Here is a 15085-nt window from a genome sequence, read left to right as displayed (position 1 = left end):
ATGAAGCATTCAAGAACACATTTTTTTCCTGATATTGTACATGCTGCCTAACAACCTGCATAGAACCTGCTACTATTTCCAATCTGAATTCTTTAAGAATAACTCCTGTGTCTGCAGTTGAACAGAAAATCAAAAGAACAGTTGTTTTTTTTCTTCAATATTAGGGGTTTATGTGACTTCCCTGGTGTTACACTATAGATCTACAAACAATAGGTTCTTCAATAATTTCTTCTTTGTGGAAAAACAAATTCCTATGAAATTCAGGAATTTGCAGCATGCTGACATATATATTTAACAAGCTGCAGTTCTAAAAGTATCACAAGGTCTCCTATAAAAATCACTGAAGTCCAAGATGCTACTGTAGCATTATTCTGATTCACTGGACATTAAGGCATATGCACATAGCAATACTCTGGAATTTTCTGCTGTCTCCAACAGGTGCATGGATAGAATACATTTACCTGAAGAGAATGGGAAATATTGTGAATATACCATCCATAATCCAGAAGGGAGCTTCCATCAGCTTCTACACGATGATGGCTGTTGTGACTAACAGCCCTTTCTCTCATCATCAAAGGTAGATTTTCAGACTAGGAATTGCTGCTCACGTGCATTTTATAGACTTCTGGAATTTTATCATCATTTAGTATCAGCATGTCAGGTTGCAGTTCTTTCATGCTGCTTCAAGAAACATTTTCACAAGCAATTACAATCTGCTTAAATCTCCCATATGAAAAATGTCAGCCTGAAGTGTATGACCTCAAGCTTTCCTCTCGTGTGGATATCAACACAACCTGAAATCAGAAAACTTCCTAATAAAATTGTGATTCATGAAATTCTGAACATGATTCTTTTATCCAGTATTTGTTTTCTCCTTGAAAATTCAGTGGTGTGTACTGGGAACATGACCAAGACAACACGATGAGTTGACAATTTTTAGCAATTTGGTCTGAAGAAGGAAGAGTCGGGATTTTTTCAACTCTTCCCCCCTGCAATGTGAGGATCTTCAACAATGTTCATCTGAAACAGATCCTTTGGAGGAAATTTAAAAAGACCTGCAGTTTTTACTGAAGTTATATGTTCTTATAATGGCTTTTCTTTAGTATATTGCTCCATGTTTTGCAAAAGGAACAACAATCTCAATTCTAAGCCACTGTTTCTTCATCATTTCTGTTGTTAATATGTACAATGCACATCCAAAATAATACTAAAATACACAAGGTGTTGGAAGATATATTTGGTAAACATTTGACAGATAAAAACTGACCCATAGCATTGAAACTATGGACAGTAGTTGCACTTTGGTCACAAATAAGCTTTAAACCTTACAAGAAAAAAAAATTAAAGGTATTCAACTGGTCTGGATTTTAAATCTAGGGATTTTTTGCTTGCAGTCTTGTACTTGGACTTCAGGGGTTAAAGGAGAGTACTTCAGTCAGCCAAATGTTAAACTCTGTAGAAAGGAAGTCAGCTGCTCTAACCATCCAAGTAATATTACCAAAATCCAACTACAAAGGAATCACCAATTTCTGCAACTCTTCTCGCCTTCCATTCTTGTTTTCAGCCAACTCAAAATGCAAGTTTTGGCAGACAAACAACATCTCATTTGGTGCTACATTTTCTCAGTGGGAGCTGGAGAAGTGGATGATAATTCAAACTCATCCACTAACCACAGCATCTACCTCTGCCCAAGTACAGCTTTCTACAGTTGTAAATGAATGACAACTTCCAAGCATCACAATCAGCTAATTCTCCCCTTCTGAGTAATTACACTGATTTTACTACAATGACAATGGAATTTTGCAGATTGAACACTCCATGATACCTGAATAAGTTGTTCTGTCCCAGAAGCTGTTCTTATTGCCTTTTGGATGTTATTATCTCATCACTTCTCTGTTCTCTCTGCATGTGGAACCCTTGAAATGCAGAGTTATCATTGCTGTGATGCTGCCTTGGAATTATAATTTTGAAGCTGTGCAAAAATCAGTCAGATCAGCATCATCTGGCCTGGGCTTTGGGAATATTCACACATGGAACTACAAATTGAGAAGAAAGAGCATGACAGAAGAACTCAAGGACTAGAATAACATATATGTCACAACAAGAATTTTATCAAAACCAAAAATAATGGGATACTTCTTATTTTTTTATTAGTGTAGGATTCATTTGGATTTAGCTACGTATTCTAAGTAGGAATAATATTGCAATGCAGAAAATTTTCATTTCTCTTTTTTATTTTTTTTTAGAAGGTACTTTTTGTATTTCAGTGGTGTCATTAGGTATAATTTTACTTGGAGACCTGTACAGAAGAGTTTTCTTTGTCAATGACAGAGAACTACATTGCTATCAGTATTCAAAATAGGTGTTTTTCTTTTATATATTAAATTCTTAATCGATGGAGTGTGGTTTTCATGTGGATAAAGTCACAAAGTGACTTCACCTGAGTAAAACACTATCAAAGTCTCTGCTGAAGACTTGTCACTTGTGTTTTAGCTTTATGCTGGTAATGGGGTTGTGGGAGGAAAAAAACCACCACTAAAGCCTCAAACCCCTCACTTTTATTTATGAATTCTATGAAATTCTCAAATTAACATTTATGATGAAAAATATTTTGATTTCTTAAGATTTTGTTATCATTCCCAAAATGCTGTTAAAAGGTAATTTCTGAAGACTTTGGCATTCTTCCCATGTTTTAGAGTGTAAGTGTCTGTTAACAGACTTTCTAATTGATCTTTCTAAAGAGTATCTATGTCTGTATGGAAGTGTGTTGTTCACATATGTTTTCAGACCTCAATGGCTATTCATGCTTCAGGATGTAGGATTAATTCAATGAATGAGCACAAATAATGAGTACTAGACCACAGAGACTATTCTCATTGTCTAGGGTTTTGTTTTGTACATTTTTATACTCTTCATTAATACTAAGAAATAAAAGCACGGGTACTCAGACTGACAGAAGACAGCATATGTATTCTACATCTCTCCCACTGTAATATTTGAAAGGAAAAATTTAGTAGGTGTCCATTATTATTTCAGGCAGACTTGAGAGTTACTGACATTATTAATTTATAGAGATTATATCTATATTTTGATTTGTCCCCATTGGCAGCTCCAAGGCTTTTTTCCCGATGGGGGTTTTCCCTGAGGATTACTGGGCAGGTGCAATGTACTTGGTGTTCTCACGTGGGCTGTCTTTTCCTCTCCATGTTTTGGTGTGTTATGATACCAGACATGGTGCTAATATGTGCTCTGCATGATTAGTGCAGGAGAGAAATAAACCTCAGAAAGATTTTACCAATGGTTACAAAGCTCTGGTGGGTGCAAACCCCAAGATTAATGCCGCTTCTGTTTGGAATTGTGTATTTGCCGTTCAAAGTTAAATAGAAACACTGACATTGTGGATCCATGTCTCTATTAACTGACTTACACCATAAAGCAGTTTAATGCAACCACACTAGTATTTTTGAAGTACTTGTGAAAAATTCATCATGCTAACTACCATTTTTTATTTGCATGTGTTAATCTCCAGCATATTACAGGAATCGTCTCATAGACACAGACACCTGCTTCAAAACATTGCCTTTAATTAATTTATTTATTTATTAAAGGAATTTTTTTTGTTTGTATTTGCACTGTTTTCCTTAATGCATTTCTGTGTTGAGGAATGTCAGACTATCAGTGTATTTTTAATCAGGTATTGCACCATATTTTCAGAAGAAAAAAAAAGGAGTACACTATCTGCAGAATAGGTCGAGGGAACAGGACTTCTTAAACTGTTCATGAAGATGTCACAGTATAATATACATTATAAGTAATGTACTGGAACACATCTTATACGTTTTTTTATTATTAGGTAGCAATTTCAATGAGACAACTTTAAAAAAATAGAATTTATATTTAGTAGATGCATATTTTTATGACAATTTGAGTGAAATTTTCTTGCCAACAATAGTTGTTTTATTTATTTTATGGACTTTGAACCTAGTAAATCCCTCTTACAATGTTTCTCACCATTTATTTGATTATGAGAATAAATGATATGGTTATATATTGGTTTATATATTAAATCTCCTATCATTCAGACTATTTATTAGTTTGGCTTTTGTCCTAACTATATATCTAAGATATATTATGTCATCTGTATTTGAATTTCAGAGTGTGAAAACATAGGAAAGTTATTTTGGGTACAGTTAACATTTTTTTCCAGCAGTACTAGAAAATATTTAGATAAATTAGAACAAGATTAAAAAATTACTGTAAAAACTATTTATTTTAAGGAACTTTGTGATAATTTGCATTATTGTTTTTTTTTTATAACATCAGTTAGCATTTATATCTGTGCTTAGGATTGTATGGAATAGCAAAATATATAATAGTGATTTTAAGTATTTGGAATTATTAATGAACTGATGAATCACTGATAAGTATTTACTATTGTATCTGTGATTCATAGTCACAGGTTGTTTCACAGTTTTAAATGTATCTTCTTAGGGAAATATCTGTCATCAAAGTAACATCGGAAATTAAATTGCTGAAGTGTATTTACATTTTAGGTGGGAATAATGTAGATTGACCATGGTATTGCATGAAAAAAGAAGTAGGGAAATAATACTGTTATTAACTATGTCTTAGAAAGTACTTGTTTTACCACTTAATATTTTATCTTAAAGAAATTGCTTTTTAATTATCCCAAGAATTACTTCCAAAAGCCATGATATTCATTACTGTAACATATTTACAAGTAGCATCATAACTTTTGCTTCTTTAAACTTATAATGGAAACAGAATTTTCAGTATTAGAAATTACATAAATGACAACTAAGTGGTCTTAGTTACTGACTTTTACCAATCCAGAGGGGGTTTTGTTTGCTCTTGCATTAGAATTCCATGTCTCTAGGTTATGTACTTTAGCTGAGAGGTGCTCACAGGAAACAGAATTCAATGTTCTTGGATTCTGATATGGGATCAGAAAGCATTTCTTTCCATATAAATAGTGATAAACAGAATGCTTTGTCTGACTGCTTTCCAGCAAATATTTTAAGATCTTAATTGTATGCATTTTTTCCTCTATTAAGTCAAGGAACAGCTGTACAGAGTTAAATGCTCAGTCACTTAAATATCAGCTGCCTCATGGTATTTAGTGTAAAAGGAGTAAAATACAGACTGTGTACTGTAGAACTGAACATTAAATCTGTTTCAAGTTTAAATGTGATCCAATGAAATAGTTACTGATTTTCCCTCCATTTTCCACCTCCCTTAATAATGAAGGTAGGTGAATATAAGTATTTCTAATAATATTTTTTTTCCTGAAACAAAAATAAAAACCAATGTACAACAAATTTCCCAAAGGTTTCCCAGAGAAGTTGTGGCTGCCCCATCCCTGAAAGTGTTCAAGACCAGGTTGGATGGGGCTCTGAGCAACCTGGTCTGGTGGAAGGTGTCCCTGCCCATGGCAGGGGGGTTGGAATGAGATGATCTTTAAGGTCCCTTCCAACCCAAACCATTCCATGATTCTATAAGTACAGAGCAGAACCAAATTAAAAATAACTCCTTTTTCCTCAGGTATACTACTCTATGAAGGTCGAAGTGCCAAGCAGAGGACTTTTTTTTTAAATTATTTTGTTCGGTTGTCCCCAATATTTATATATGCTTTAAATTCAAATAATTTGGAGGAGAGGAGTTGTTATGGATAAGGACTTTTATGAATTTGCTAAATATAAAATTTATGCTCTAGAAAATTGGAAGCCAGATTATTGTTTCTCTCTTGGCCTTTTCCATCCAATGATATGGAACTGAAATCCAGAACTTCCAGTTGCGTTTATGGTTCAAGTTTTTTAACAATTTTGAGCTTCTGACTAGAAAATGTGAATAATGAAAATAAATCTATGGCTGGATTTGTAGTTTGGCTGTCGTCTGAGGGGTTATTTCTGCACTACTGAGGACCAGAGAGATGATGCTAACTGTAATCTAAGATACAATGATCTTACATGAATGCATTTTCATTAACTGCAGCTTCATAACACAGTGAGTGAGATCATAAAGAAGTTTTGAGTATGGAGTTCATTCTTGAAGTCATAAGTTGATATATTTTGTGGTTTCTCTTGACAATGTTCCTTTAAGCATGTACTTATTCCCTTGATTATAGTGTCTAGAAGCAGAACATATTTTTCTATATTTTTTTTATTTATTTGGAAAATTTAGAAATTGCTTAGCTGTCAGTAATAACTTCACCGTAGGTGAAGAGGTGCTTTCAGTCATTCTTATCAATGGTGTTTAATATATAAATTATACATTGATATACATATATAAATATATAAAACCTTCTTTTTTCCTGAATCAATGTAAACAGAGCCCAGATGGCCGTATAGAAGTCAAAGGGCAGCATGGAAAATCGTCACTGCATATTAAAGATGTGAAGTTGTCAGATTCAGGGAGATATGACTGTGAAGCTGCAAGTAGAATTGGTGGGCACCAAAAGAGCATGTACCTTGATATTGAATGTAAGTTCTAATATTTTGTTTTCTCTTTTAAATTTGTTTTAAAAGAAAAAAAAAAGTACATTCTTAACGGAAGGTCATTTTTTCATGGTAATTCGTATTTGAATTTGCATAAATGAAGAAAACATGTCCTGTAGATTGTTATTCTGTGGAGGAATCCTGTCTCTTCTGAAGTTGATAAGAGCCTTGTCAGTGATTTAAGTGGGACAGGATTTCATCTGAAATCATATTCCAGTGGTATTACCCACTAACTTAAGGTTAAGCTTAATAGTTTCAAATCTTTGGGCTTGCTGAGACTGCTGGGGATGAAAAGTATTCAGCAGGATAAGGTAAGGACTGATTTGAGCAGCAGTTCAGTCTTTAGCTTAACCTTCTGAGATTCAACAGTCTCTTTTTCCCCCCCCCCCCACCTAGTTCTGTGATTTACTAATCCCTAAAAAGTCTCTCACCCCTGTTATAACCCCTTCTGGAGTTATCAAGTTGGTGACAATCTCTTTTACAGATTGCCTTTATTCAAAGCACTTGAATTTTATCCAGTAGAAAAGGAGATTGTTTTTGCTTAGAAGAGTGTGATGCTTTAGAAGCCAATCAGAGGATATAAATCTGAAATATACAAAAACCCATTGGAAAATTGTCTCTTCAAACTGTACTTCAAATTCATGAGCAAAGGTCTTCAAAAAATGAAAAAAAGAAAAACAACTTCTTCATTTATATTTCACTGTTATTCCATTTTTGTAGAGATTTTCTAGATACGTTTTTTTCCAATACATTTCCAATATAGTCTGAGTGAGCCTGTTTAAACTGAGTCTCTGAAGAGAAAAAGTCTTTCCAGTGGGAGGACAGAAGCTGGAATAAGATCTGTGGCACAGGAATATAAGTGAGGATTGCAGACCACTGAGTGATTTACTGGGGAGTTCTGAAAGGGACTTCGGTATACATTTGTGTGTTCCATCTTTTTGGCAGAGGAACAGTGCATTGTGGCATAGGAAATAAATCTGGAAGCAAAACAAAGAATAGTCAAAAGAATGGTTAGGAATTGAGAGATTTACCAATCCAGAACACCTAGAAATAAATACAGTGTTTAATAATAGCTTTAACATAGCTAGTCTTCAGTAGTCATATAAAGGTATTTTGAACTTTGCAAAATATTATTTTGGGAACATGTTAATTTGCTGTATTTGTTTCTTTAATGAGTGCACTGGTAATAAGTTATATGTATTAAAAGGAAAAAAACTAGGTAAAAATGGAAATTCAGTGAAGATTTTGGAAATTTTCTGTGAAATCCTGCCTACTCTTCACATAGTGGTATAAAATATATTCTTATGGCTATATAGCTACTGTGCTTTAAAGTTAAATATTAATACATTTTATATTCAGTAGAGAGACATGAGATGCACCCCATGTTATAAAACATGGGCAATTGAAATTTAAGAATTTATTAGCAACACAGAATTCATACCGAAGGGCATGACAAAATCTCTACATTGATACAATATATTATTTTAATCTAAAACACCTTTCAGGGTAAATGTTTTAGAACAGATGGCAAGAATTTAAAAGTAACATAATCTTATAAAAGTATGACAGAATTAATTTTAAATGTGTGTGGGAACAATCAAATATAGTGTATGAGAAAATAGAATAATTTAAAGTCTGAATTTATACCTTAGTAGACAATTTTTATACAGCATAAAATTTTCTACAGTTCAAATGAAACATAATTTATAAAGAACATAGAAATATTATTCTATTGTCAGAGATATCACACATTGTAATGATTACTTTTAATGTATAACACAAGATTTGTATTATGACATTTCTAAAACTGGAGGTTTAAGATTTAAATACTTAACTGATAATGAGGTTTAAACAATTTTTTTCCAGCACAGGTGTTTGAATAACAGAAATACGAATTTTTTCAAATCCTTTATGTCAGGAGTTTTATAATGCAAGGAAAATATTTCTGGGGTGATACAATTTAGGTCTATCTCAATTCATATTCTGATTAATGAGTTAGAGAAATGTCATGCTTTCCTTTGCAAATAACTTTGCATTGGTACATGAGCTGCAAGTATAACTTATTTATCTTGCCCAGGGAAGAAAACACTTGTCTTAATGGTGAAGAATTCTTTAGTTCTTTAAAATAGTGTCCCCAGGAGGAAGTGTCTTTTTTCCAGCCTCATGTCCCATCAGTCAAGTCTCTGTCATAAATTTCTGTAATGAAACAGCCTCTTCAAAGAATCTGTCAGCACCTCAGTACCACCATTTCCATCCAGTGCTGTGTTGTTACAAGTGCCAACAGTCCTTTTCTCCACTAAAAATACCTTCTTTTATGCAGCAGGTGTCATGGTTATCTCTCATTCCAGCTATTGCACTTCATGAGTTGCAGGCCAGGGAGCTTCAGCAAAAGGCACAGGTTCAAAAACGAGGCAGCTTATTTGTGGTTTTGTAGTAAACTGGTAAAAACAGGGGGAATCGCTGTAAGTCTGTGAAGTGAGTTTCATATAGAGGATTTGATTCTCCTTGTAATATTTTCCAAGTGATATTTTTTCAGCATATTATTTACAGTTCCAAACATTGCTATCAGGGCTTCTAGATTTTTTTTTTCCCAAATATTCATTTACAAAATTGCGTAAAACGCTTCAAAATATTTTAATTTTCTCTTCTATTATTTTTGTTGCATTCTCTTCAAAACCAGCTTTGAAAAGAATTTTTTCAGATATGGCTGACTCTTGCAGTCAAGCCATTTCAGTGGAATTTTTTATTATTTTTAATAATATTAATAATATTCTCATTTAAAGCTCAGCAACTATTTTGAAATTAAAAATATAAATAAATAAGCAGGACTTAATTGTTTATATTGTTCCACAGTTTCTAGATGGAACCAGTCAATGCACTTATGTCTTTTTGTAAGTTAGTAACAAAGCTATAGCAGTTTCCTTTGTATGTTTTAATGCATTTGACAGTCTGTGTAGTCAGGAGAGGAACATGGTTCCATCACATCCTTAAATGTCAGTGCAGTCAAACAGGTCTAGTGGAGGCACAGAGTGCTCTGGTGTCACTCTCTCATCCCGTTACTTACTGACCCCTCTCAGAGACCTAAACTGACAGTAGGATTGCACAGTTTCCATATTTTATCCTTGCTCTCTGTTGGGGATGTTCTTGATGATAAGAGCAGTTCTGCAGAACAGGAAAAGATTATCAGGTTTGATACCAATCGGGCACAGTTAACCCTGCCTTTTATCTCAAGTAAATGCTAAGCAGATATGAATTGCAGGGAACCCAGGGGCACTTGTGAGGATTTCTTCCTGCAAAGTCATCTTTGCATTTAGTTTTTCCCATATAAAGTAGTTTTTATATATATATAAATATAAATAAGTGTGAAAAATAAGTCGAAATTACATCAAAAATAAAAGTACAGTTTGTAAATGCTCTTTACTAATGGATTTCCTTAACTGCAAAATTTGATTGCAGACATGAAGCCCAGTGTGTATTGGATGATAATAGTAATAATAAAAGTAACACATCCTTTGTTACATCCTATATGATGTGTATTGGGTATTAAGATGTGTCTATAGTGATTATCTCTATATTTATCATAGACAGAGAAATAACTATATCTTTTTTAATAAAAAATGATAGAAATAAGTAAAAATAGATAAAACAGGAGATACTCTAAGGTGAAGTTTTCAGGAGGGCCTGAGGAAGTTCAGGCATAAATCTTAGTGAATTATGAATTGATTTTACATATCATAATATCAGGCATCTCTTAAAATTTTGGTTTTGCTATGCAGATGTTTAACTTTCTCTATGGTATTTTTTGTCTTTTTAGATGAGACATAATTGTTCCGACAAATACATGCTAGGGTTAGAAAGGAATCTTAAAAACCATAATACAGACCTGGCTAAATGAAGAAAAATTCTGATGAGAGAACTCGTTATTTCTTGGGTTGCACAAATTTGTCACTGCATAATTCACATCAGAGAAAGAAAAATCTTGATTTTGACATGTTCAATATGCTACATCATCTTTCATCATAGTATTATTCTGAGTTAGGGTGCACTGATTTACTAAGTTGGAAAAGCTTCAAACAAGCCAGTAGTGAACAACGTTTATGAGCCTTGAAAGTGACTCTCTACGTGCCCTTAGTTTTCCCTTCATTGTGTTCAAACTGTTCATTAATCAGTCAGAAGCTTTAACAGAGTTCAATTTTTTCCTCCCAGGTGCACACCTTGTGTAAAATGCTGGTGCCTCTGACTGCTCTGTTACCACCAGGAGCAAATTCCTTTGGACAGTGGTCCTTTTATTGGAGAAAATATATTAAAACATGTTCTTTGGAAATGTCTTTGTTTTCTCACATACTACCTGGGAAGCATCCTGATTCAGAGACCTTTTTAACTGCAATTACCAGTTTTTTCACATCACTCTATTTCTATACTAATTCTACAGTTATTAGATGTGCTGGATGGTCAAAAAAGGCCTCATGGTACACAAAGACTGATTTTTTGGGCTATAATCCTCTATGACAAACATATTACATTGAGTAGCACAGTACACTTTTGTGTGAGATCAGCCATGCAAGTAGTTGATAAACATGATTTCAATAGAAGCAATTTCTAAAAAAAAAATAAATAAATAAAGTGTCTTTCAAAAAAGAGCAGTTTTTCTCACTATGACTTTTCATCCAAATCTGAATTTTGTAGTTATATTCATTATTAGTTAAGTACTAATTTTCAGTGGTAAAAAAAAAACGTAGCATGTGCAACATAGTCCTTACTTATAAAGAAACCTGTGCAGTATTTATTATACTACTTTATTGCTTATCAGAAACAGGCTTTTTTACTTTCTATTTGTTTTTCCTTGCCACAATTCGAAATCAATCTCATTAGTGTTACAGTCTTGAACTTTGTTTCCTGAATTGATTAGTCTTTTGCCTTTTTACTTTGTTGTATGTTAACTGGATTGCACTGCAATTGATGGAGGTGCTTTGGATTCATGCAGTTTAGTTTTATATCTTTGCAAAATATATACAGCATTACTTAAAGAATGTTCAAGAGATTGTATACAAGTTGTATTTACCTTCAGGGAAGCAAGGCTTTGAATTTGTGAAAATGCTACTACTGTGTGCGGGATGTCCCAAATGTTATCATAGAATCATAGAATGGTTTGGGTTGGAAGGGACCTTAAATACCATCTAGTTCCAAGTCCAGGCCATGGGCAGGGACACCTTCCACTAGACCACATTTCTCAGAGCTCCATCCAACCTGGCCTTGAACACTTCCAGGGATGGGGCAGGCACAGCATCTCTGGGCAACCTAGATGTTGTAGCAAACGTCACAAAAATTTCAACTGCCTACTGCTATCGTAAATTAGAATAAATTCAAACAGTTCATACTTTAGATTTGGTTTCTGTTAAAAGAAATCGGTGATGCAGCATCCCATTGCTCCTCACAGAACCACACAATGGCTAGTGTTGGAAGAGATTGCCTCTTTCCTGTCTCTGGACACCACTGAAATAACGTGGCTTTGCTTTCTTTACACCCTCCCATCACCCATTAATCATGAGGGCCCAGCTCTATCTTATAACAACCAGAAAAAAAAACCTAATAAACACAATCATATGGCCTAGGAAAGAAACAAATGGCAGGAAAAACCATCAAGAGAAACAAAACTTTGAAATAGTCTAGAAAACATTTGCATCTTTTCTATTAAAATATTATTGGCTTTACTTACATTTATTCCTGTCAAATTCACAAGTCTAAATGAGAAAGCAAAGACAGCAAAGGTCAATCTTTCACATTTTACATGTGATAATTTTGACACGTCTTTGAAGCTCATGAATATCAATTGCAAGATTTTACCATTTTCGTTCTTTGACTACCTTGTGCGCTCGCACAGAAGGAAATTTGATATGCCACTGCAGTGGCTTCGAGGGGGTAAGAATGTTGAACTCATACCAAAAGATGAGGTTTATTGCATAAAATCACCTTCCAAAACCGTTTCAGCAAAGCTTCCCTCATTGAACCAGAGATGAATGCTTCTGTTTGCTTTATCTGATGTTGCAACAATGAGTGTGGCAAAGTGGATAAATTATACTTTATTCATCTATGCAGTAAATATACCTATTGTTGAGCCCAGAAGGGTGGAAAAATACTTTAGAAGAGAAATCCCGTCTTAAAAACTTTTTGCCTATATATGTTAATGACTTGTTAAAATGTGATATTCATGGTAGGAATTTCTCTAAATTTTTACCTAAATGAGTTCTATACTACATGTTTTGGTTGGCCTTGCAATGAACTTGATATCATTTAAAGTAGATGTTTGCTGTGTTGGCTATTTTTTCTCTTAATAGAAGAATACAATTTTGAATTAATAAAATAATTTAGGTTTCATTTTGTTTCACTTCTAGTAATTTACTCAATATGTACCTATGCTTTTTTTCACATATGCAATTTTGAAAAGTAAAAGTAGGGAAAAAAAAGAAAAAAACATAGAAGAATTTTATGTTTCCTTGAAGATGTTTCTATTTCATGAGTTAGTCTTGTAGGATAAAAATGTTTAATATTTACATTGATAATGAATATGCAAATTTTAAATGGTTTTGCAAGTAATTTCATATTATGTTAAGTGTAATTTATATTATACACTGATGACCTGTGAATAAAAAAAAAGGCAACATAGCCTTTGTCCCTCTCTATACCTCCAAGAGAGATCCAGCAGAACAGGAACAATGCATCTGAGAATTATGAAGAAAAAAATCAGGTGGCGTGATAAGTGCGATGCTGAAAAACTGGAACTTTGACAAAAAAAGGACCTTAAATTGAGATTTTTAACCTCTTTTTTTTTTTCCTGGTTAACTTGCCTTAAGAGCAGAATACTTGGCATTACTTGAAATTGGTATTTTTAAATACCCAGTAAGATTGAACACACTGTACTGGGGGTCAGAGGGACATGAGGTGTAGCTTTAGAGGCACCACATGGTAGAAATGGTGTTGGATATACAAAGAAATTTCAGCAATGCTGATTGGATTTTTAGTTGGTTCCCTAAAGTTTTTTAGAGATTTTATTCATTGTTTTCTGGGCATCACTGTATGTAAAAATGAAGTAAAAACATAACAACGTTAAGAGTCCTCGCTCCATACAACAACAATTATTATTTGGGAATATATGAAAGAGAGATGAGGGAATGGAGGGATGATATCAAAAAGGAGGCATGCTGTGGAGGTAAGGATGACAGATAGAAAAACATGGAAGGTGAAGACTGGACAGGAAGAGAGGTGGGGTTAGGAACCTGATTTGAGAAAGGCATGGCAGTTTTTGACTTCTGGCTATAAGAGAATTATAAAATCTAAGATTTGATGTAAGAAGTCTGACCATCCTAAATTATTCCAGTAACTGTGTCCAGGAATGCACATGACATTTGAAAATTTGATACAAAGTAGTACTATTCCATAATAATGTGTTATTAATTGGCAACACCTGATAATTTTATTACTAAAATGAAAATTACTGCTATGTGAGAGATGTGTAGGGGGAGTCTTCATGTTCTAGATCTGATGGCCAGTGTTATTGGTGATTTACTGAGACAAGAAAATGATTGATAGACACATGCAAACAGGGTTTTTTAAACATCACTATTGACATACTTAGGTTATTTTGTCTAGCTGTGTTTTCTTTATAATTTCTTCTAATTTAAACTGGCTTAGGTAATTTTAGAGAGGTAATTTTTAGGTAATTTTTTAGATAATTTTTCCGTTCACAACAAATATTTCTATGAAATTAAAATTTCTTGGTGTTTCAGTTTGTTTTGTTTTGTGGGGGTTTTTTTTGTTTATTTGCTTGTTTGTTTTTTTAATTAATCAACCAAATACAATTCCTTAATGTCAAGTGGAATTCAAAGAAAATTAGATACATTAAATTTCTGCAACTCTGGCAGCACCAAGCACCAGAAACGTACATGTATTCATGGTCCACCATTTTTTAAGGTGACAACAACATGCTTTGCATCTAGCAGAAGATACCTTATCTTCATGACAACTAATTTTTTCTATGTTTATGGAAATGGAGCAGTTGGTGTGGGAGTTGAATATTAAAAAAATTATCCTAGTCAAGTTTATCAGAAAGTAATACTGCTTTCCAATAAGAGGAGGATTCTTACTCTTCATAAACTGGAGAATTAGTTGATAATTCATCATACTATTGAATATCAATCTTTTATTGTAATGCATTTTGAAAGGAACCAAGAGAATGGGGCAGGGGAAAGGAAACATTACTGAGAATAGTGTTTCCTGCACTTGCTGTGAAAAGAACATATACCTCTCAAAACTCTTGAAATTATGAGCTTGATTCTGAAAAAAAACCCAAACCCCAAACCTCTGTTTTTAGCTAATAATCATGGAAATTTAAAATTATTATATGATAACTTTCATTTGCTTTTCTATTTGGAAACTTCCCATGCAGATCTCGCATGTTTTTCCTTGCAGCCTCACAACTGTGGCAGTAGAAGTAAAGAGAAAGTTAGTTCTCCAGTTCCTATACTCGTTTTCAGGATGATTATAGATCAAAGTGTAACCACCTAACCACATTT

General features: G+C 33.6%; 1 protein-coding gene across 1 annotated transcript in view; it reads left to right on the top strand.

The window, feature by feature from the left end:
- Positions 1-15085, top strand: part of NCAM2 (neural cell adhesion molecule 2) — a 277189-nt gene that overhangs the window by 175234 nt on the left and 86870 nt on the right. The window contains exon 9 of the mRNA XM_051779598.1: positions 6350-6500. Coding sequence (XP_051635558.1) covers positions 6350-6500 — 151 coding nt within the window. The remainder of the gene's footprint in view (positions 1-6349; positions 6501-15085) is intronic.

The sequence above is a fragment of the Manacus candei genome, unplaced genomic scaffold (genome assembly GCF_025592945.1).
Source record: "Manacus candei isolate 608988 ecotype Guabito, Panama unplaced genomic scaffold, ASM2559294v1 h1tg000014l, whole genome shotgun sequence".
Taxonomy (NCBI): domain Eukaryota; kingdom Metazoa; phylum Chordata; class Aves; order Passeriformes; family Pipridae; genus Manacus; species Manacus candei.
This window is presented reverse-complemented; position numbering and strand designations above follow the sequence as displayed.